The 25,111-nt window shown below is 40.9% G+C and overlaps 1 protein-coding gene across 2 annotated transcripts; it reads left to right on the top strand.

The window, feature by feature from the left end:
- Positions 1–1,467: 1,467 nt before the first annotated feature.
- On the top strand, positions 1,468–21,219 carry LOC119654296 (protein CASC3). Of its 2 annotated transcripts, none has more exons than XM_038059601.1 (5): positions 1,468–1,606; positions 9,473–9,774; positions 9,828–10,019; positions 10,227–12,051; positions 20,218–21,219. In XM_038059601.1, exons 1-5 carry the CDS (start codon positions 1,523–1,525, stop codon positions 20,359–20,361), a joined length of 2,547 nt encoding a protein of 848 aa, XP_037915529.1. In that variant the 5' UTR covers positions 1,468–1,522; the 3' UTR covers positions 20,362–21,219. The 2 variants fall into 2 exon arrangements, with proteins under 2 accessions (XP_037915529.1, XP_037915530.1); XM_038059602.1 differs by lacking the exon at positions 1,468–1,606 and adding an exon at positions 1,978–2,414.
- The last annotated feature ends 3,892 nt before the right edge of the window (positions 21,220–25,111 follow it).

Below are 25,111 nucleotides of genomic sequence, written 5' to 3' on the forward strand. Positions count from 1 at the left end.
TTAGCTTCCGGTTTCCCGACTTGTTATATTTAAATGTTCAATCGACGTGGGTTAAGGGGGTCATCCCATATAAAGCCAGTTTTTTTCGCTTTATTTGGAAATTTTTTGTGAAGAACTGGACAAAGATACAAATACGAATTTTTCACCATAAATGTATTAATATTTTGAGCATGGGTAATAATTTTCCAGCCGGAAAGCATAGTTAATTATTGAAATACAGAGCAATTTATACACCCATCTCCTAAAAAAGATGTTTTTCTGCTGCCGCGCTAGAGAGCGGTGCGATCATCTTGAAGAAAAAAAAATACACGGCTTTTTAACGTGCGCATTTAACTATAGTGCCGTGTTAAACTTTTTTTTTTATGAATTTTCGTGTTTTTTCAAGGCTTCTTTAATGAATAATGAATTGCAATTATCAGTTTGCGAACGGTAAAAATATGTTCTGAATAAGTCGTAAAAATTTCAAAGAATTTTGTTGGATAGATCTTGGGTTATGGTGGCAGCAGATTTTCAATATGTAGTTTCGAGAAAAACGCATTTAAAAAGTAGTGGCTTCAATCTTTGTCTTTTTAGCGAAGTCATTCGACCGTCATTCGGACCGATAAATACGTGCTTTATTATGGCGATCCTACATGTGACTTATAATTTCCGAACGACTCCGAATATCAAAAAATCATTTTGCCCATATATTCTACACTATATCTAGATACAATTGATGCCAAAAAAAGAAAAAAATCGATTCCGTGGATCCGACGCACGAGATGATCCTCTTGAAGTGATTTTTTGCGCCTCTATTTAGATGCAGGTGACTTTACTATAGTTCCGGATGTGAACTAAATAAGCAAGGAGTCGTCTCGTAACAACTGTAGAAACCAAGAATTTATTAAAATGCGATGCCTTCGACTTCGTAGCTATCAAAATTGAGGTAGAACTTATGTCCACCCCTTAGGAATTACATATTTTAAACAAATCGCATTTCCTTTAAAGATCTTCCGTTTTGCAGGTGTTGGGCTTCCCCGCTTTAATAAAGTTTGCGAAGAAGTTTTCAAAATGCTTGCTAATATTCGAAAGCCTTACATCGAGTTTCATAAATCTTGCTAGTCCTTATTTAGTAAACGCGGAAGAGAATTGAAGAGGTTTTAGGAAAGCGGAGAGAAAAATTTGGATAATTTTCTTAGCTAAAAGCGCTTGTGGCAAGCTTCATTGAATTTTCCCACCAAACTTAAATGTTAACTCACCACGTTTGCTCTTTGACGTTTGCCTCCACCACTACCAACTTGACACTGTTGATAATCACAAGAAGTGAGCAGTCCACCAGAAGATTCCCCGATAAAGAACTTGTGTTCGAGCCGCAGAGTTTGCCCCAACAAAAAAGGCAATTTATTCTGATTACGTTTTTAATTTCTGAAGAAAAGTTTCGAAGAGTATTCCGCGTACGTTCCGCCGTCGACGTTGGACATTTCGAAGCGAATCCGAGGTTGTAAAGTGCCGCGAAGGCGTTTTCCGCACCAAATTCTCTTAAATGGCTGAGGTTGCTAATATGCCAGCAATCGTCGATAAGCCGTCGATGGAAAGGTCGCAGAATGAGAGTTTTGATGAAGAAAAGGTAAGAACGCGTTCAATAGTTGTCACAGTTGGCCTGGCAAGTTATGTAAAGGCAGTAGGAAGCCAAGTCTAATCGAATTATTTGGTAAATGGCGATTAGCTGCGAATTTCGGATGCGTTGTCAGTTCTGCCTGCCGTCAATTGACATGAGGGGGGAATTTCACTCGACCGACCAAACCAGATCAGACGTCTTGGAATTAGGGCGAATGTGATGAATCGTGTGCGGTTTTGTTTTTCCGCCGCGGCCGACCACCTTTCACATTTCTCTTCGCCGCAGTGGCAACCAGGCAGCGATGTGCCCGTCGCTGCCGACTGAACGGCTTTGTTTATCGTCTGAAGGGAAATCGTCTACGCCGATAGCTGGCAGCGAAACGTAAACAATGCGCAACTTCCTTTTGAAGAAGCTGTTTCGCATCCGAAGCTGCGGGAAGGTCGTTTGTTGTTGTGCAGCGTGCGGAGCGACGCAGAGGTTAGCCCCGTCTGAGCGAGCCGCTCGAATGCACCACTAATTACTGATCTCGCTAATTGACATCTGGACTCTCGGGAAATTTCATTTGAGAGATGGCGGGCCAGTTGGCCTAGATACCGTAGTGAATCCAAAAGAGGAGAAAGTTTGCGAGCAAATTCAGCATTGCATTCGACGTGGAAGAAGTGTCAGTGCTAGCAGCATCTGCGTTCGGATTTCGATCGAGCGATTCAGTCTACTCCCTGCGGTTTAGTGAAATTTGTTTAAACATCGCAGCTGCTCGTGAAATATTCAATTATTCGTTATAATGGGCATTTTCGACTTTGACGATGAAGGCGTGAAGGTAGGTTCCCGCTAATTCCGACGGAACGGAAAGTGGTGCAACTGCGTTCAAAATTTTGCGGGATTATTGTGTTTCCGTTCTGTAATAAGTGCAAATTGGCTTTTATTGGCATTCGTGAAAAGTTTACTGTCGGTAGTGTTTAGGGAATTAGTAAGTGCTCGATAAGAGTGTGGGCATGACCACAACCGTTAATTAATTTAAGAAAAGATCTCGCATGGAGTTGGAATGATCAGCAAGTTTGCAGTGTGCTATCCAAATGGAGCGTTTGGATCCAGAAGCAAAAACTCGCAATCAATAGTACAGCTCTGCTCGCTACGATCGAGATAGCCGAGTGAACGCAAATCCGAAAGCATACCTTGCACTTAGGTGGAAGAAATGTGGCCCAGATGTTCAATTAATAACCGCCAACGGATTTGTTGACTTTCACCACCGAATGACATCATGGCTGGGGAGGAGATCTCGTAAAATTAGCCAGTTTCAATTAAAGCCGTCATCGTTTCATTAGAGGGAAAGAATGTGAAAATGCAAAGTGCGGCACATTCGGTTGCTTGCTGGTTTACGGTTGCGGTTTCAATAGCCAACCAGAGATCATCTACTCTAATCTTAGTAGGGAGCCGCTTTAAGAGTGGCTTTAAATGATCATTCTAGCATTAATTGTACTGATGGTGTAGACGCTATGATTATTAGATCAACCAGATTGACGGAACCATTTTCCAATAATATCTGACAGTCGAGCAGTCGAGATGATGGCAGTATGATCGTCTGAGACTCGTAAGATCACATCTCATTATTTTATGGGGGTTTGAGAAGACTAGAACGATCGAATTTTCAGCAGTCTAAATGCACCTGGAAGGAGTTACCTCACTTCATTGAAGCTAGAGTTGAGTTGAAGTTGAGGGTGTTGAAGACAATTGTTCTGCCTTTGATATCTTGCTATGGGTAGGGAAAGTCAACTGCAGAATATAGATGAGGCTTTCTTCCTCTTCACAGGGTTAGTAGTGTGGGTTTAAACTTAGTTGAATAACTCTTCCTCAAAATTCTGCTTTATGTCCTCAGTTTGTGGAACAAAGGGTAATCGGATAGTCCATTCTCGTTTTGTTGATATTCGTTCAAGGAGACTATGGATCAATTTCATTAATATCACATTTAACGCAACTGATATGCTCATAGCAATGGGTCGGCACAAAGACGAATATAAACATCCACATTCGGGGAATGAAATCAAGAGACTGTTGCTTACCCGACTCAAAGTACATTCGGCGAAATAAACGAATGTTTGAACATATGTTTGGTTCGATTTGGCCCATGCAACTCACTAGCAGGATTTGGAAGAAATTATGTTATGCAACCAAACTAGACACTTTGCGAATTTCAGTTCCTCTAAAGAATAGGTTAAATGAAAATGTGTCTTGTTTTGTTGTAGCTTTTTAAGTTTCCCCCGGCCGTTAAAATGCAGATATTTAATCTTGGATAGTTTCGAAGCCACTGCTCTCGGCCCTCCTCTGGACAAAACGCGTATCCATACCAATGAAGAGCCACTTACATCTGGAAATTAAACTTTGCTCCAATCTCAAAATCGAGAAATATGCTCCCAGAAAAAATATAGCTACTATAAATGCGGGTGCCTGTCTCCTCAACCCTCGTCTTAGTCCGCGCGAGGAGCAGGCAGAGAAGGAAAGGGTTATTTCACCGACCATGCAATAGATGTAATGTTCGCTTCCGATTCTACTACGAGAATATTAAAAATCTGCCCTACAAAGTGAATAGCGCTATTGGATCCGAACAGAATGCTTCATAGTTCCTTAAACCGGGTCTTTAAGTTTTTTCAATAATTAATCAACTGTCTGGAAGAAAATTATCCACTATCGACGTCACCCCCGTTCCACTCGCCTCAAGAAAAAATATCTACCTGTGAAGCCTTTTTTATTCAGTCATTATTCACCCGCAGGCCCCATCTGGTACTCAGAATTCGTCATTGCTGTCAACAAGATAAGGTAGTGGTAGGGAAAGGGCCTGCTTGTGTCTTTTTCTCTCCAGCCGCTAGGCCGACATTGTCAGTACCAGCTCGTTCGCTTCCTTTACCTTCCGAGAATAAGTTGAACTTGCAATCACCCGGTCTAATAATAAAAAATTACCGGCCCCAGGCAGTATCTCTAACTTTGTTCTGCGAAAGCGCGCGCCCACCATTAGCGAGTGTCTTGTCGTTCTCTTCAAAAAATGCCTGATAATCTGCATTTCCTAGTAATCTGGAAACCATCTCTGCTGATGCCTAATCCTAAGAAGGATTGCTCTGGCGACCTCAAAGATCTGAAGCTCATTTCCCCTCTATCCAATTTTGGAAAAATCTTCGAACGCAATACCCTAATCCGCCGCAACAGGTACTACTCTCTCAATCCACTAATATAATTTGTTACGTTGAAAGTTCAGCGTTGCGTCACCTTGGCACCAATATTCTCACTAAGGCTGTCGATCAACCAAACTCCCCTAACAGGTTAGCCAGTCGGACGTCATGTGGTGGAGCTAACCCGAATGCTAGCAGTTCGGCGAGATATGGGCCGGGGTTCTTGGTTCTCACACATCATCTCCCTGTCAGTACACAGAAATTTTATAACGTCATTTGACTCAGGAGCTAACAAAACTAAACCCACACGGCGTAAACTACTCTAATAAAGACGTGAAGTCTCGAGGCGGGTTGATACCACCGAAGATTTCAATCCTAGCTAAACTGCCTTAATAAGGGAAAGGAGTAAATCACAAAAACTTAACGCGCGCAGGATGCACGGGGAAGGATTAGTTCTGAGCTAATTCTAGCATCTACGCGACGAGTGGCCCCCATCTTCATTTTTCAGTGATATAACTATTTTACTGACTTTGGACGCCCTTTTACATCATGTTCTTATTTTAGTAACCTAGTCTCTCACGCCGCAGATCATCAACACACTGAAATCTTAGGTCGTCGAAAATTTCTTCCGCGAGCCGAAATCTCCGAAATATGAGGAAATGGTATGGTATGGGTATTCTTAAACGATTTGGAATTGGTAGCCCAAATCAAGCAAACAACGAAATTAAGATTCGGATCATTACCTCGCGCTTACAAAACACGTCCCCACACTTTCCACGACCATCGTTCTCTCTCTTCTTCATTGCTCCCAGAACCCAATTCTCCAGCCATGTAGTGCAGCAAAGTAGAGCAGGGCAGCCACGGCCACCTTCCGTGGTCGAAGCATCAAGATTCAAATTGGAATATTCAAACCTCGAAAGCGGTCAGGAAAATTATATCAACGTAACAAATTCGACAGGTGGCAGAGCCTAAATGCTGCTCGACACACAAAATTTTTCCTGCCAAAACCGAACATACGTACCGCAAAGTTTATCCTGTCGAAAAGCAGGAGGACTTGCAGATGTATTGTGGGCATTCTGACAGGCCATAATTCACTAGCTGGGCATATGTTCAAAATTATTACTCAAGAGGATACGTGTCCCTCATGTAAGGAGAAAGCGGAATTCACGGAGCATTTCCTATGTGAATGCCCCGCCTATGGACGCATCAGGCATCACATCTTTGGTGCCGATGCTCTCCAATTGCGACGGGTAGCACCACATCTACTAACGAAAATCCTGCGATACGTTAGCGAATACGGAATATTCCGATAGACGGGGGTGGCGAGTACAATGGGCCAACACGGCCTGAGTACTCAGAAGCTGTAGCTTCTCCCCCACCATACACACACACAAGAAATTTGGCTTTGGAAACTTGAGATCCTTTGAAGAAACAAACCTCTACCTGGAAGACATACTCAATCATGCGGAGAATAGACAATGTATTGCATTTTAGAACTTGAAAAGACATTCGGTTCACTATGGAATCTTCTCTTCAAGCTAATTCAGACTATTTGTCCCTCCCTTTATTTAGGATACTTGTAATTTCCCCTCCAGTCCACCGACTTCCCTGTTGACTCAAGAGTCCCACGAGTCTCTATTCTAGACCCTGAACTTTTCAACATCTTGCTCCACGACATAGCATGATCTCTTGTAAATTTCTCCCCTACGTCAACGGTAGCTGGGCTGCGCCACGTCCGCTTTTCAGTTCTCCTTTCGACGACACGCTTCGCCTTTCCGATCTTTGTAATCACCATTAGTTATTTACACTCGTTTTCCACACCAAATATATTAACCTCCAGCTAGCTAGCCTTTGCTTTGAGTCAATTGTGAGCAATAAGCGCAAACCTTTTCAACTTCGTTAACTTTGGGTCTAATGGATATTTCCTCGCGTCATTGAATTAAGGCCACTCCTCTCATAATATAGGCTCTCCAATTCACGTTTCTTCAACCCCTCTATCTTTTCCCTACCCTCCCGCTTTTAGCCTTGTACATGCCCGAATTGAGTAAAAGGTAGGTGTCGGAGTCTTAATTCTTACGAGGAAGGACGACGCTTTACTGTAATTCACACGCTCAATCCCGTTTACAGGTGCCTAAGAATCGTCATTTCTTCATTAACTAGTGCAGAATACTGTTCTCTTTTGATATGGTAATTAGGTCGGAATATATTTGTGGTCTTACCAGTGCTGTTCTTCAGGTGGTTGTAAAGTTCACTTCGTTCAATCACATCTTTTAGCTAAGTTATTGTGGCACATATTTTCTCCTTTGTTGTGGATGACTTCAGTGTTTACTCTCACCTGATTGTTAGAGAGGTTTCAAAATGGTGTTATTCGAGCCCACCATGACAACGAGAGCCTATAATCCCTAACTCCTTAACGCTGAGGGGTGGCGGAATTCGATAATATAGTCAATTTGGCTGGAAATGTTCCGCTTGGAGAGACCCACGTGGATCTCTCTTTCCTGCTGGTTACTAATCCACGCTTTCCTTTTGGAACCTGTACTACCCTTTGATTGCCGTTAGGGATTTTAATTAGGAATATATTGTATTTTGTGTCAAGTACGTGTGTGACTGATTTCTCAGGAGTGCCTACGTATCAGTTTGTAACTTGTTCTTCAGCGAACAGTCGGTTTCGGCAAGGATAAGAATGGTCCTCAAAGCAGGCAATCGGATTAACAGAGGGAGACATTCCGCAGAGGAACTCCGGAGGCCTATAGTGTGACTTTTGATCTTTTTGATCACCATTTCCAATAATCTTTTCTGAGATTTTCAGTCATTAAAGTCTGTTGGTTCTACTCAGTTGAAAAAGTATCAAATTTTGTTTGTGGATACAATTCACTGCGATAAAAGCTGTGCCAATAATCATGAAAGTTTTCATAAATTGCACAAACGAGTCGAGGAAAACTTGGGTGCTGAGGTTCTGGACGACTTCTCCGTGCTGCGCAAATGCTTATGTCAGATGAGCTATGCACCATAATCGACCCCGAAAAAAGTGGGTAAAATCTGTAGCTCATGAGGGTTTGTCATTTACTGCTCGATGAGCTTTGTTCGATTAAGGCGATATATCATGCATGCTTAATGCGTGTAAGCGCCGCTTGACGCGTTTGAATATCCTGTTGTGTGCGCATAATGCGATCTGCTGGCTGCCATGGCAAAGGGAGGGGTGAGCCTGAATTACAAAGAGCCCGCTCAAAGTACTAATTTTTGGCATTGTCCTCCCTCGCGGAGCAAAAGTTGACCATCCAAGTATGGATTAATCAGGAGAAATGGATTCAAAGTCGGCAAACGAATATTGCAACGAAGTGCCAGAACTTTTTTACTAATTTCGTGCCTTCTTTTGTATAGAGGGCAAATTAGAGAGGCAGATCCGGTTCTTGGTTCTTGAAGATGTCTAGTGTCGAGTAATTTTCACTCTACCAACAAGCTCCAATGTTGACTAAAGCGATGATTGGGGAGCGAATAGTAACTGTCGTCGTCACTTTATCCGGAGCCTTCATCTGGACCTGGCTTCGCTGAAGATGGTGTTGCCGCATCAGAAATTGTTTTCGACAAAAGTTAGCTAATCGCATCTTGTCACAAGAGAAATGGCTGTGAAACTCCGCGGCAGAGAGGTCACAACAGCACAATTAACGGGATTCACGATCGATTTCACGTAATGCTAATTCGTTGAGGAGATTAGTGCTTCCAGTTACTAAAACGATTAACTAGATAAGGTTTCGTTTTCATAGAACGCCTTTGCAACTAAAAAAGTATAACTTGGGGAAGAAGGCCATAGTGGGCACGCGACATTCGACAAAGAGGGTGGTGAGTCCACGGCGTTGATAGTCAAGTCGGCTCCAACTTGAAAATCGTAGGACTGTCCTGAGGAGATCCAATCTGCACCACCTCTAGGGGTTGCCTTTTCGTGCAATGAAAGCGCTAAATGTAGGGCTTGTATTCTGTCGTCCGAAAAGCCGTGCAAAGTTAGAATATAGCCTGCGTTCCTGATTGGCCAACGCTGAATGCGGAGACGGTTGATGTAGTCCAAATCCGCAGATTATTCTGATCCAAAGCTTAATTTCAGGTTTTCTGTGATAAGGTTGTCAGCTTATTGCATGGGTCCCAAATTAAACTAGTTCTTGGAGAGCAGTTGTGTCGCGAGTATTCTTTGATCTCCCAAAAACGTCAATAGACGCGTCTTCAACTTTTGACGCTAAAAGTTTCTCATATCCAGAGGTTAGAAAAGACGAACTCTAAAACATTAAAATGGGATCCACCGAAGACCGATTATTTGCTTAGATACAAGGAAGGTGTGAAATTAGAACTTATAATTATGATGAATCGTTTGTGGGCCAATTTCAAGGAAATTCATTGATATTGAATGAAAAACGGTGAATTCAGCACGACCAGATGCGGAGGTGGCCAGATCAAACAAATATGTTCAAACACGGCATAGTTTTTTGGTCGTGATTTTATTGGTGTTTTGTGCACCGTGTATATATCGTTGAATGCTTGCAGATCTCATTGGGTTTAAATTCTGGGGATATCTTATCCCATGCCTTTGATATCAGGTTAGAAGATTGCCTCGTTGTTGAATCTTTTCAGCTGGTCGATAACTTCTCCACTTAGTACATCCACTTTAAAATATTCTGTTTATGGACAATATTCTAATTTTCATTCTATCACTTCAATGCCCAAACAGAATGCACCAATCGTAAAAGATGCACGCCTTAATTCACATCATCACGATTCGGAGTATGATACAGCCAGTGACGATGGCGGTGATGATGATGACTACGACGACGAAGATGATGAAAGCTTAGGAGCCGATGGTGAAGAGGATGAAAGTGAAAATGGAAGTGTGGGATTCGATTTAGAAAGACAACGAGGGGATGGGCAAGAACAGGAATACTCGAAAAAAGTTGATGAAGATCGGAGTAATCCTCAGTATATCCCGAAAAAAGGGAACTTTTACGAACATGACGATCGAACTTTGGACGAGCCGTAAGTAAAATCCATTCATTTACGTAGACAATCATACATTTTTCCAACTCCAGCGAAGGCACCGAGGGGAAAGCAGAGGATGGTGATGATGAACAAACAAAATCATCAACACCAAATAATTCGCAAGCATCGAAGACAATGAAAAAATGGCAACCGGCATCAGCTGTGGATCGTTGGTCTCATGACCGTTATGATGAAAGTGAACAAGCACCGAAATCCAGACAGGAGTTGGTGTCAGCGTATGGGTAAGTTAGTTCTTAGATCCGCTTCGTTCCGAAAATATTGTAAAAGTACTATAATAAGAGAACATATGAAGAATGAGATAATATCCTGTTAACGTCAATATATACCTCCATTCAATTGAAAAGTAGGAAGCAATCCATAAGCAGATTCATCTTTTCCTCATAAAATTGCTTCATTCACAAAGTAATTATTCGCTAATGCCTTTCCAGTTATGACATTCGAAGCGAAGATGGTCCACCACGTCCAAGGAGACGAAGACGTTACGGACGTGGTCCTAATAAATACAATCGCAACTGGGAAGATGAAAGTGCTTATATCAAATCTAACAATAATTCACAACGTAAACCACGCCCAGAAGATTTTCCTGCATTGGGGGATCGAGATAAACGACCAACCCGTAAGTCACGAAGCTTCCGCGAAGAAAAGGAGAATCGCTATGATCGCGACAGTGAACGAACATCAACTACATTCAATCGAGGTACAAATATATCCCAACGAGATGGGCGTATAGAAAAGCGTAATAGTGGTAAAAGCTTTAGATCGGGTCGTCAAAGTCTTGAATTTAGGAATCAAAATAAGAATCGGATAGGAAGTGAAACACAGATGGAATCAGTGTCATCATCGGCGGGACGCAAGGCTGATGAGGACGATATAAGCAAAATAGAGTGTGTAGTCCAGATGGACACGAATCCACATTATTCAAATAACGTTCAAGTAGAGAGACAACTAGTGCCTGGAGTAAAAGTAGTACGCCGTGAGAAAGTTAATAGCAGCCAAAACGATAATAAAAAATTCAATCAAGTTCAAAATATTAGCCCCGATAAGGTGGACAAAACTCCCCCGGCGGCTACAACAATTAATTCGAATATGGGAATCAGCGCTGGTCGCCAACAAGTTACTACTCCCACTTTGGCATCGCGATTGCAGGTACAGAATCGCAACGATCCAAGTCATGTGGGCAGTATTCAAATGCATTCCATAATGTCGCAAACTCAGCCAGAAATGGGGGCGCCCCAACAACAGCAACCGCAGACTTCCGAAGCCAGTCGAACAAAACGATATTCAAGCCTTCGACAACGAACGCAAAATGATGCAGTAGCAGCTGGACCGCAACCAACTATTGTAGATCAACACACGCTAGCGCAACAAATACAAATGCATGATCATCATCAAGCCCACCCAACTCAACAGCATGTTCTGTTACAAGATCAGCACTTACTTCAAGCGAATATTATGCAATTATACCACACGCAGGAGAATCTGCAAGCACAAATGCAGGGCGTGACCTTGCAAGGCTTGTCAGGAGGCCACCAACAGAAACCCCAATATCAGAATGTTCAACCGCAATATCAAGCCAGTGCTCCTACGCCAGCTTATTATGCTACAACTGCAGAATACCCTCAACAGACGACGCCCGCAGTAACACCTCAATATACACAACAGCAGCCGGCTGCCGCGTACATCCAACCTCAACCAGCTGCTAGCCCAATGGCTACATACAATCCGCAGCCGCAAGCAAATGGCGGCAGTCCTGCTCCATTAAGTTATGTGCAAACACAAGCACCGGGTGCACCTCCGTACCAAAACTTTGCCGGCTATCAAAATTATAACACAGTTGGTGGAACAACATATTTTGTTCCACAGCAGCAGACAACAGCACGGCCAGTAGTTTTGCCACAGCGTCGACCTACAAATGCAATTCCAATCCTTGCACCACCCAATGATAAGCAAAAGATTCGAACAGAAAAAGATGACGATGCCGGCAAAATTGCTACATCGACTAGTAGCAACGCACCCTTGGGCAGCGCCGAAAACATCGATCATATTTTGGATAACATGTTTGTTCAACGACCACCACTTCAGCCTCCCACACGGAAAAGTTCGTCTCCATCCACAGAGTCGACAGGAACGTCAACGAATCCACCTAGTGACGATAAATCAATAACAAATCAATCTACAGCCCAAAAAACCACATCAGCTACTATCGCTGAGAGCCCGTCTGGGGATGCTTCTCGGTTAGAAGATGGGGTTAAGGTAAGTCAATCATCAACTATACATTGTCCATTAAAGTAGATCTGCATTTTGGTGGTTGGAACACTTGTAGACTAGATTCGTTGGTTCATTACTTTTATGTTATCTTTTGATTTTGTTCTCGTACAACATCGTGCGATAAAAGTGAAGAATGCTATGACGAAAATTGGCTATAAAGCGAGAAAGAAAATATATTTTGAGAAAAGATGAAAAACATTCTGAGGTTTCTGTTGGTTGGTTTGAACTATACCGATCATCTCCTGTTTAGCCTGATTAGAAGTAATTGGAACTGGAGAAATACTGAATGAACATGCATACGTCGCAATCATAGAAGCAGCTAATGAATCGCATCTGAATATTTTCATTTATTTTAGCGGTGGTTTCATTATTTTTTTGTGTTGCATGCGGTCAAAGTGGGCTTTTCTGAAAATAATTAATTTAACGTCATCAACGAGTAGTTTGTGGTTGATAGTTTTTAATTTCATTTAAGTGGGAGAATATTTCATATTTCTGTAAGCAATATTAAATTAAGTTGAAATCGGCGCGGCTTATCGAGACCTCAAACAAAGTTGGGAAATGTGACACGTCGTGAATTCATTGTTTGAATGTGATTATTGGTACTCGATGTCGTGACCAAGTATTTCTTTTTACCAGATTTTTTGTGAACTGAGTTTGAGTTCTATGCATTGCACCTAATCACATTTAATTTCTTAATTTTTTTTGAGTAGCATTACATGTTATTCTGGGATGACCTTAGAAATTTGTGTACATTTGAAATCTTGTTTAAGAATTGAGGGATTCCTAAGTCCGCCATCCACTTAATGGCGGACCAGACCAGTTGGAAAGCAATATGCTTTCGCGGTGGGCACAATTGCTCTGCTATTTTCGGGAAAGTTAATTCCGAGCCATCACATTTTTCTCCATTTTTCTTGATTTCTTCATTCAAACGATCCAGTAAGACAAAGTAGTATTCGCCCGCAGTGATTCGTCTGTGTTCGCAGGTTCAAGGCGATTGCGCCAGAACAAGGACAAACTGTGCATGGAATTGTCAACACGTTTCTGCTTCTGGCTCAAAGTAACCAGGCCGGGCACTTATCGCATGATTAGTTTCTTCATACTAAAGTATTCGTGAAAAATATTGTTTATGCGTTAAATGCTGACGGCCTTTTATGGGTAGGTAGGTAGGTAGCTATAAGTGGCCGCTCCGAGGAGCCCAATTAGCGCATTGGTGCGCCGTTTTGATGCCACAAACTCCTAAGACCGTGACTGTTGTTATAGGAACAGTGAAGCAGAGTCCAGCTGGCTCGGATCTTCAGAGCCAGCCCGTAGCATTCACAAAGGAAACAGCTCTCCGACCCTGCAGCTAGAAATCTCACTGAGGTCTCCAAAGAATGGTTTACCCAGTGTCTGCAGCCTGACTCGAGCCAGAGCTGGGCAATCGCAGAGAAAGTGCGGCCTTTTATATTTTTAAGGATTCCTTTTCAACCCGAACCTGCGTCGCGATCCAGAAGTTGATGAAGCCTTGCACATCTGTTATCATCATAAACGTTTGAACATTCAGAAATTTGTATGGCTTGTACTTTTTCTTCTTTTTTATAGACTTGTTTTGTCGATGTTTTGCTTATGTCGAGTTTCACGAGACATTTTTCTCATGGAAGCTTTCAGATTCTGCGACAGTCGCTTTTTGATTAGCTGAAAGTTGTGGTAGCGCATATCTACTTCTTTCTAGAATGAACACATACATGTCTCCTATTTCAGTTGCACCGCTCACTGCTCTTCACTGTTGAACTCACCGTATTTACTCAGCTCAGCGCGATTCTTCTTCTTTAGTATTTATCCTGTTCAGAAGTGGAATTGGTTCGTCTCGACCGATTACGCCAATTTGCTCTTTCATGGGTCCGATCTCGATGGAGTTAAGAGGTTCTCAACTCAATTTGGTCGTTTTTTATCAACTTTGATGGTCGACTCATTCGTGGGAAGCGAGTTCTCATTAGCGCAAATTCCAATTACATGAATTCGAGATGCTTAAATCTTCCAGTATTTGGCAAGTTGTCATTGACTGTTGCCTGTTTCGTCAGTCGTCAAAAGCTGTTTTGTTCAGATTCAGTCAGAAACCGATGAAGAGATCATTTGGGAGACAAGCTTGGTAGTGAGACGCTAGTAAAACACCATCTGCATAGAGCACTGTGTAGGGTACTAGATGTTGGATGCCCGGGTGTGCCATCTCAATACGAAGAGCAAAGATGAGTAGTGAGACGGTATCTCCTTGAAGAAATCCAACAGGGCACGAAGTGATTTTGATATACCTGCCCAACTTGAAATTTTACTCTTGGGATCACGATAGAGTTACTTAACCCTGCGGAGTGATAAGTTTGTAAAGGATAGACGTCAAATACCGTTCCTAAACCAAGGGATGAAATGTAGACAGGGAACTGTAGATATCCCGGTTTTGCTCCGAGGCTTGAAAAATTTGATATTCTAAAAACCGTCTGGTGTCCTGGTCATCTTGCCGCCATCGCCTCATCTGAGACAAGGTTTTGTAACATTTTTTTTAAGGTTTTGTGTGGTTCATATGTCATTGTCCGATTTTTGGACAAGGACAAGGAATATTTTGAATTTTAAGTATATGCAAATGGGAAAACGTGAATAGGAAATAGTAAAAATGAACACAAAGCCTTTATACCGGAAGGTAAATCTTCCAGTATTTCGACTTGTTTTCTACAGATATTGTCTTTGTTGTTTTTTCGAGGGGGATTATCCACATCCATATAGAGGCTATGTACTCGTCTATCCTCCTATAAGAGGCAAAATTCTTTGGAGTGTTCTTTCCTTGAATGCGGCTAAAAGTTCGCAATTTTTCTTGCTATTTAGCAATACACGGGGTATTTACCCCAGTCCCCGAAGAATACATGAGGACTGGCAAGATCATTGTCATGTACAATAAGAGCTTTGACCCTATGGTGAAACGTTTCGAGCGTAAGTTGAAATAGGTTCTGTTGTCTGCCAACAACCGTGCTTGGATTTCGTCGTTATAGCTATTATCAGTTGTGATTTTCGTCCCTAGATAGGCTAAATTATCAACAGTTTCAAAGTTGTAATCTCCTATCTTTTTTGTTCTCAGTTGACTAGTATTTGTTGTTATTTCTTTGGTTCTTGATGCTGACGTTGCCACCATGTCTTTCACGAGTACGTGCCGCCTGATCGATTTGAATGAATGCAGTTTGTACCTCTAGGATTCTTTTTCCTATTATGTTAATATCATCAGGCCAATATTTAAGTGGACTGGACGAGGACAGTACTTCTGGCATTTACATCAGCATCACAGATCCCTTTTCCCCAAGACCGAGTTGAGAAGGATGCATGACAAGGCACAAAAAACCTCAAGAGTCACCTGCTGCTTTTATTTGACCTCCCACATTGGTGAAGTTGATGGAAAGATAGTGGAACTGATCGCCATATTCTCAGTTTTTTCATTGTCGCTGAGAGAAAATTCTGTTGTTGATTTACCTGCCATCAGACAGTAAGTCGCTATCCCAAACTTTGAGCATGAGTGGATGTCGTTGGTCACCTCAATATTTAACGCTTGTTGTCGTTGGTCGTCTCAATATTTAACAAGTTCAGCTGTAATTCGATCGGGTCCTGGTAATTTATGATTCTTAAGGCAATGAATTGTATTGACTGTTTCCTCAACGCTTGGCGCAGCATTTGTCCTTCGTCTTCAGTTGGTGGGACCTAATGTTGTTGAGCAGTTCATTCCTCCAATATGCCTATACGACCGAAAATCAGATTTCCCTCTTTGTCTCGACAGGATGAGTATTGAAGTGCATATGGGATCTCGTTGACTGGTTGATAAAATGTCTATGCCTGGTGCGTTTGCTCCCTGCATTTCTCGAGTTCATAGACATATTGGTTCTCTAAGGCACCTTCTTCCTGTCCGTGAAGTCGCTTCTGCTGTTGACGGAGCATGTGGTGGATTGTTACGTTTCCATGTATTCAACATTTTTCAATTTCTTTGCTGGCTTACAATAATCAGCAAACTAATCGTTCCGACTTTTTTTTGCGACTGGGGCCAAATCTTTTCGTGACATTTCATTGAAAGATATTGCTATTGCAACTTTTTTCCCCTCATAGGTGTTTTGGAGGGCTCTATTAAGGATGGCTTTCGTGTTCACTCTTATCTGAGAGCGATCCGAGTCTATATTGGCCTTCCTATATGTTTTGACATTTATCAAGGCTGAGAGCTGAAGACGTTTGATTAGCACGTCGGCAATTTGGTTGAGAGGTGTCCCATCTGGAGGGATACGTTTGTTTGGAATCTCTTCCTGCGCAAACCGTGTATTTCCGACTATATCCTGTGATACTGCTGAATAATTCGCAGTTCGTTGTCATTGGCTATTTTATACAAGCTCCGGCAACCACAGTATCGCCTGGATACGGGTTCCGTCCCTATTTGGCTGGGGTAGGTTTCGCTCCACTACCTCGTAGGAGATATCGTTCATTGACTATCTTCGTTAATAAATGTTAATCCCTCGTAACGTTGTGGCTTTAGCTTTATATTGGGACACAGTATCGGCTAGCGGTTTAGTGGCTTCTAGTCTGTATAGATTGTACATGTTCCATAAAAACATGCGTAAATCGTCATTTTCGTTGCCGGATTCGTCGTTGTAAAATCAATAAATGCCTTCTTAACAGTTTTCCGTGTAGAGTTGCCAGCCCGGCCCAGCCCCCACCTGAAGAACCAGCCGATGCAGTCTCATTTCTAAGATCGAGAGATTCGCCTTGATCCTTCTCTGTCTAAAGCTTTTCGATAAGAAAAACTGCCAACGATCACCACGAGATATGGTGTTGTAGCAGAGCTGTTGGTACTGGTTCCGCAGACGTTGCCCAGGTTTTGTGATCTTTTTCCCATATTGGAACGGTTGCGCTTTTTGCCAATCAAATAATTTTCTATCCTTGTCAATAATTCGATTGAAGAATTCACTGAGCCAGAGTATTGAGTCCTCGCTCAAGTTACTCGTACTATACTGCATTTATCTCTTTCCCTGAGCATAATATTTTATTTTTATTTGACTGAGGATAGTACAAACTCAAAGTTTCTTGAAATTCCCATCTTTTATTTAGGCTTAGGATCAGAATTATGACGTAGTTATTGCAAAAGAATAGACTGGAGTGGAATGAGCGTCACTTGTGACCACGAAGCACTCAAATGCTTGAACTGTGCGCAAATTATAAAAAAATAGACCTAAAAAACAGGAACTTCTCAAGTAGCCATACCATATTAAACCTGCCCTTATAAGACTATTAGTATTGTATTAAACCACTCCCCGAACAGTAAATCTGCTAACCGTTTCCAATCCCAAGATCCTTGAGTTGGCTCGGAAATAAAAATTGCTTAAAATCAATCCTTAAACAAAGTATTCGATGAAGATGTTTAACGCGGAAATAGAAATCTTGACACCCAACGATGAACGTTAAGATTACCGAGTTGAATATCAGCTTTGCCGAGCATAAACTGTATACAGGACACTTTTGTGAAATCAAGTTTCATTATAGACCAAGGCCCTATTTTCCGCAATTTCGGCCTTTTTCAATTGACAGATCACAACCCAATTTTAAAGGTTCTTCCACTAGTTTCAGTATAATAATAATCGTTGGCGCAACAATCCATGTTGGATCAGGGCCTTGAAGTGTGTTAGAGCACTTCATTCAAGACCGTAACGGTACACTAGGAGGCAATGTGGTCAGCATTGCGCTCGACCGAGATTATTACCCTGATTTGACTGGTATCCGACGTCAAATCACGATACAAATTCCACTGCCACCAGTGAGATTTGAACCGCGACCTTCCGTACGACAGCCTTGCGCTCTAACCACTCAGCTATCCGGACACAGTTGCAGTATACCCAACCTTTTCCTCATTCGATCAAAACTACGAAATTTTACTTCAAATACAAGAATATTCTCGGTCTCCGTTGCTACTGTCTATTGTTTTGATAAATTCTTTGGAACTCGCAAAATCTAAAACATTCACGTACATATATTATAGGACATATCGTCTCACCTCAGATATAGCCTGGGCCTTAATGGTACCTCAATGCGAGACGCTGTTTTCTGCTTTGACCCGAAATCGGCCAATGCTTGCAAATTTGTTCAAAACGAACCTACCAACCAAACCCTTTCTATTTGACCATAATTCCGGAAGATCATTACGACAGCGGCCATAGCGAGTAAAAACAAATATCAACTCCCCTCGACAAAGACCCATCTATAATAATTAAATAAGTCGGAATACTGGAAGATGGTGCTTCGTTTATCACTGCCAGAATGTGTACTTTTACCATGAATTTAAGGGGGATTTCCGGCAAAATATGATAATATACTATTACTAACTTTATTTGTGCAGCTATCCGAACGATATGTATTTTGAGGTCTAGATTTCGTTTAGATACAAATCTGTGATTTTTCGGTTGGATAGGTTATGAGAATTTGATACCCCACATGGCCATATTCTCAAACACAAAATGGCCAAACTCAATACAAAATTGCACCACTTGCTACATGTAAAGGGATTCATAGACCACACGTTTTTACCAAATTTCATAATGTTCAACTTCATTTTTTGATACGATAGCTCCCTCACCTGAATCGAAAGACTTCGTCGCAAAATACGATGAATTTTAACATCATAGCTCCTCCATCTACAAAAACAAGGACCATTCTAAATCCATCTCCATTCAAATTCATTGATGCAATTCTAGCCAGATATGTAGTAAATTTTCTGGTCAAATGTCAGTCTGATTTCAATTTCCATAATAGATAGAGTGTGCAAAAGAAAACCTCGTTTGTATTCATCTGTTTCGCTGAATTCTCAGAGTCTTTTTGACCCAACCGTGTCCGGATGGCTCAGTGGTTAAAGCGCTAGGCTGTTGTATGAAAGGTCGCGGTTCAAATCTTTATTAGTGGCAGAGCTGTGGGATTTGTATCATGATTGGATGTGAGATACCAGTCGACTCAGTTGTAAATGAGTACCTAAGTTAAATCAGGGTAATAATTACGGGCGAACGAGGATACTGTAATTCTGCAGTGTACCATTGCGGTGTTGAATGAAACGCTCTAACACACTTCAGGTCCAGAGAAATTATCTCACCGCAGCAAACGACTCGCCCTCTTCATAATGCCATAACTACACGATTGTGAAAACGGTTTAAATTCGCCCAAAAATTCGTGTCTCACGCTGAACCCATGGTTGGTGGATGACTGATCGTCAGACATTTAACTGAGATGCCAAGGATCCCATATGGTAGCATACAAGAATTGCTCCGATGGGTACGAAGAATGTAAGAGGATGAACAAAAGAAAGACCGGCGAGGTATTTCAAGGGCAAATCTTGAGGAGTTCAATTCTTGTCTCGTGACCATGGATACGATTTGGGTTTATCGCTTTGATCCAGGGACTAAGGACCAGTCGATATTTTGGAAGCGACCATCGCCACTGTCACTGAGCTCTCAAACTTTCCGGAAAAAATATAACATCTATTACCTGGGATGCACCTTGGAATCATTATGATTGATTGACTAAAAAAAGGGCCAATACAACTGGTTCCTACTAGAAGATAAGCAGATTGGTGGAAGCTTTCACCAGAACGACGGATCTGCTCACAAAGAAATTGCCAAGGTTGTCATTCATCAACATTACTGTGCAGATTTAGGTAACAGCGACAATTTCCTCATCGCAGGAAAAGCATTTCCAGATAGAAATTAGTTCAAAGGCTATATACCAAAATAAATTTGTAATTTTATTTGTGCATTTAGAGTGGTATGTATATATCTAGACACTGTAAGGAGGTTGGGTGCAACCTTTAATGGCAAGCGCTATTCTTTTGAATTGGCGCACACTCATAAAATGTTATTCAAATTGAGATTTGAATATAGAATAAGTTTTAGCAAAAGTTCCTGTTTCACGGTGGTGGCAAATTACGAACCTAAGGGATGGAATAAGCATGTTTTCTATAATAGATTATTAGAATATTTTTTTTTTTGATTATTCAAAATCATAAGCACGTTAATCACTATATAAGAAGTATGGTTGCAAACAATTTTATTTCTATAGCTTAGCGTATCCATAAACATTAATTCCACTGATAATTAGGATCAATTAATTTTTTTGCAGAACATGACACTAACTGACGACAACAAGCCTTCTGATCAACAACAACAGCCACAATCACCACCACCACAAATAACTAATTCAGCGTCAGGTGCCCCGGCCGCACCCCAAGAACTTACAACCGCCACAACGAGCGAAACTGGCTAGTCATTAATGTTATGGACAAATATGCTTTTCCATTGTCTCCAGTAAGCTTTTCAATATCTTTTGTTCAATTTAATTATTAGAAGCTTAACTGTAAAGAAAAAGGAATTTCTGGAAAGAAAAAAGAACACTATTTTTAGGATATATGCAAAATGTTTTATTTTCTTCCTAAATGCATTGAATATCAATTCATATTTTCATCGAAGTTGAAGGAAAACTGAAAGTGCGACGTAATTGAAGCGAAGAAGTATGAAACAGAAAGAATGTTGAGATTATTTTCTATAATGAATCAAAAGATTACATGATTAATTTTATAATGTTATTGCGTATGAAGTTAGTGGGATAAAAAGAGGAACAGAAAATTTCTTCCTATATTGTCCTAGCATTGCAGAAGATAGAAGATTTATTGAGCGAATAGCAGGTAACCTATTTTGAAATGAGAAAGAATATTAGGATTCTCGGTGCGCCTGCTCGCGACAGCTAATTTATTATCAATAGCGTTCAAAGAAAACGGTTGACAGTTGAGTCTGGTTTTGAACTGTTTTCACTTTGAGCTTACGCAATAGTTATCTCCAGTCTGCGCACTCGTTCGGAAGAATTCTGTGCCTTTCAATTACGTTTTACACTTGCGAAACTGTGCGAATTGAAGAATGCAAATATATCTTTTACGTTTTTAATATATTTCTTTACTATTTTTGATTTTTTTAAAATATCCATTGTATTTAAAATAAATGAATTTATTTAATGATTATTGATATAAAAGCTGAATCGTGTAAAAATAAATTTAAAAATAGATAATAATTTGTGAAACAAATTGAAATGAACGAAAAAATTGAGAAATAAATTCTTTTAGACGATGTATATATTTTTTATTGCTTCTTATAGTGCTGAACGTCAGGAAGTGCAAAACTAAACTAGACTTGAAATATTGTCGGGAATGGAGATGTTACTGTTGTCAACCAAGACTATAAACAGGAATAGCAAATCGAGCTTCTAAGCGGCACAGAATGTCACGCATATGCACGAGTTAAGTACGAGGTTACTAATTGACGCGAGTGTCGATGTCACCTAGAATGTTTTCTTGTGTATGTGTCCCCATGTATAAGTGCATCACATGTAGGACACCAACGGCATTAAAAAGATACACGAATTTCTTCACACTTCACAATTGACTAAAGAACGTCGAACATGTGCAATGCTTTTCTTCCACCATACAAATTCAAGCAATACGCCTGTATGTAGTCTTGTTAATGCCATCATATAACTAAGCCAGTCAGGTTAAAAAGGTACTGTTTTTTTCATAACCTCTTACATCAGACCACAAAAAATGGAATAAGTGATAACACAGCCCAAATAATGGAACCGAAAACGATATTTCTTTTGTGTGTCAGGCATTTCATCAATTTACATGTGAGATGGTCCTTTCTGCAATTTCTGCTGTCGAACATCTTCGAGAGAAATCTTGGAAGGTTTTCAAAATTAAAACTTCAGATTCAGAATTCATTGGATATAACCACGACCGGCTCTATATACATCTTCTTCTTCTTTAGCGCTACAGCCTGATATCGGTGCTTGGCCTCCCGAAGTAGAAGTAGCCTGTTTTGTTGGCAAGTTAATTTCGTATATTTCGTTGTTGGCCTTTGTGAGAGTGTGTTGTGCTTAAATACACATATGACGATTTTATTCTTTAGTGTCGTGTTTTGTTTGATTGCCGCCTTCCCTCCGATTTCTGTCATGGTTTCGGTCTTCTCTTCGTTTATTTTTAGGCCAACTTCCTTCGCTACTTCAAACTTATCAACATATTTCGGCATAGGTCACCTCATTGGATGATTTGAACAGCGTTCAACGTTCCATTTAAATCCATATTGGCTAATGTTTAGGCTAGTCCATGGCCTGGTTTTGATCCGGAGTCTTCGCCGCAGCATCTTATTCCAGGCATATCGCGCTTAACGCGAATAACGTTTCTGGGGAATTCGCATAAAACGGGGGACTTATACATTTGACTTCCTAATGATCCAAAAACTTCGTTGTCATAGTATTTTTGACTTTTGGTGTCCGGATGGCTGAGTGGTTAAAGCACAGGACTGTCGTACGGAAGGTGGCGGTTCAAATCTCACTGGTGGCAGCGGGATTTGTATCGTGATTTGACGTCGGCTACCGGCTGACTCAGCTGTGAATGAGTACCTGAGTCAAATCAGGGTAATAATCTCGGGCGAGTGTAGTGCTGATCAAATTGCATACTATAGTGTACTGTAGAGTACCGTTATGATCTTGAATGAGGTCTCTTACACACTTCAAGCCCCTGATCCAATTGGATTGCTGCGCCAACGATTATTATTTTTTGATATTGATTGATTTTTCACTATAAAATACATTTGTTATAAACATAATAAAACATATATAAAAAAACGATGAAACACTACATAAAATTAGTCACTTAGAGGTAGCACTTCTCAGGACATTCCTGAGAAGTGCTGGGTGAGATTCCTCTTATGATTTTTCAGTGGCAATCTTTTTGAAGAACGTGTGTTTTTTTAGTTGCAATGCTGCTTTTAATTTCCGTTCATTCAATTGTTGCTGGTAACAATTTATTCCATCATTGACAATTTTTTTTACTCTCGAAATCCGCTCTATCAGGTTCAAGCCATTTTAAATTAACAGTAAACCTTCCTACAATATGTTTGTGGATAAAACTCGCTATGTTTCTTCAGTAACAAGGAGTTTTTCTGGCTCTGCTTCCCATTGAACTATTTCCAGAAGATCTTCGTTGCTCCAAGGCTGCATGTCGGATTCAATGATATCTTGTTCTTCCGTTAATTCTTTATTTAATCCTGTGTATACCAGTTGTGTGATATCATTCATTAAATTTGAAACCACTTGGTCATTCTCATCACTTTTGGCTATTTCATATTTCACTCTGTAATTTCTTTCCATGAAAGATCACTGTTTCTAATGGCTTTCATAATGTTAAACGATTTTCACCATTTATTGACTGCTTGTCTGAATCTGGCGATTGTACGCCGCAAATAATTTAAAAGCTACTCCATGCAGTAAAGAAGTCCTATTGGGAGAAAGAGATACAACATATACCGGAAAATCAGTTTCAAGATTTTCCAAGTCAGTAGAATGCCTGTGTGCATTGTCCAAAACCAACAGGGCTTTATGATCTAAACCGTTCTCCTCACATCTTACAGCAGCAATGAAATGTTTCAGATACAAATCATTAAATACGGTTTTTGAGACCCAGGCCTTTTTGTTTGATGCCCATATGACAGGCAAATCTTTTTTATGAACTTTCATCGCTCTTGGATTTTGCGTGATCTTAATTTAAAATTTCCGTTTGCATTACTCCCCGAAAAAAGTGTTAGCCGATCCTTACATGCTTTGAAGGTAGGGACCTGCCGCTAGTTTTTAGAAATATAAATGCGTGAAGGTTTTTTTCCAAAACAGCCCTGCAGCATTGAGAAGCTGTTCGAACTATTGAGTCCATCGATTTTTAATCTGCTCCAAGTCTTTAATAAGATTCCCCACTTCGACCCTTCAAAATTTAATAATGGGCTGAAATCCTGCTGCCGTTTGTTTCGTTAAGTTATAAGTGAATCTTAAAGTCATCGTTCAATCTGTAGATCTCGTCGTTTGTATGTTTGCGTTTCTTCTTTCTACAGATCTTGCCAGCAATACGTCTTAATTTTACATATTGCCTCGTTTGGCCCTTGTGGATCGCTCCTGATATTGTTTATTTATATAATTTTATTCATCGATGGCCTGTTGGCACTCTTCGTCAAACCATTCATTTATTTTGTGCTGCGGTTCGTGTTCAATAGTTTTCTATACAGCCGTATTGATTGCGTCTTCTGCTTACTACACGTGATCATTCTAGTGTCAGTTCAGCGTCGATAGGATTTTTGTTCTAACGCCCCGACATATTTCAATACCGTTTCTTTGTTCTGGGGGTTTTCAATACCGAACATAATAACTGGGGTGAACAGCAGGGACATCGATCGATCATTGTCGAAATTTGCGCTATGCGGGGTATGAATGCAGATCATGGGGGAGGACGTAATCAAGCTGGTTGAATGTCGTCAGATCTGTTGAGGTCCACGTTCACTTGTTAATCCTATGGTGAGGGAAATAAGGTGATGAGGCTACCATGTTTTTTCTGCAAGCAAATTCTATGAGCCTGTTTCCACTTTCGTCAGTTATATCGTGGAGATTATCGCCCCCAGTAGTTCCACGGTGAAACTCTTTTTCGATTTTTGCGTGGAAGTCACCGAGTACTATCTTCAGGTCGTTCGAGGGCAATAAATCAAATGCTGACTCAACGCGATTACAATATTTGTCTTTTTGTTGAGCCGTCCTTGTCTTCCGTTGAAACATATATGTTTATTAGCCAAACTTTGAAAAATTTAGTTTTCACTCGAAGCGCACAAATTGTTTTATTGATTGGTCTGAAGTTTGTGTTGTGGCGGGCGAAATGCTTATGGACAACAAATGTATACCGGATTCTCGCGTTCCAGACTGTTTTCCGTTTTTAAAAATAGCGCGGGAAAGTCAAATATCTTACTGCCTAATAATTTCGTTTCTCTGGCTGCCAAAACTTCTACCTTGTACTTTTCGACACTTTCGATGAATGTTCTATGAGGGCCAATTCTGAAGAGGGAACCCACATTCTACTCATAGTCAGGGGAAGTGTCAAATTGTAGCAATATTTAGTAAAAGTACTGAGCGATGCGTTATTAGTATGCTCGATGTC

The sequence above is a fragment of the Hermetia illucens genome, chromosome 4 (assembly GCF_905115235.1).
Source record: "Hermetia illucens chromosome 4, iHerIll2.2.curated.20191125, whole genome shotgun sequence".
Classification (NCBI taxonomy): Eukaryota; Metazoa; Arthropoda; class Insecta; order Diptera; family Stratiomyidae; genus Hermetia; species Hermetia illucens.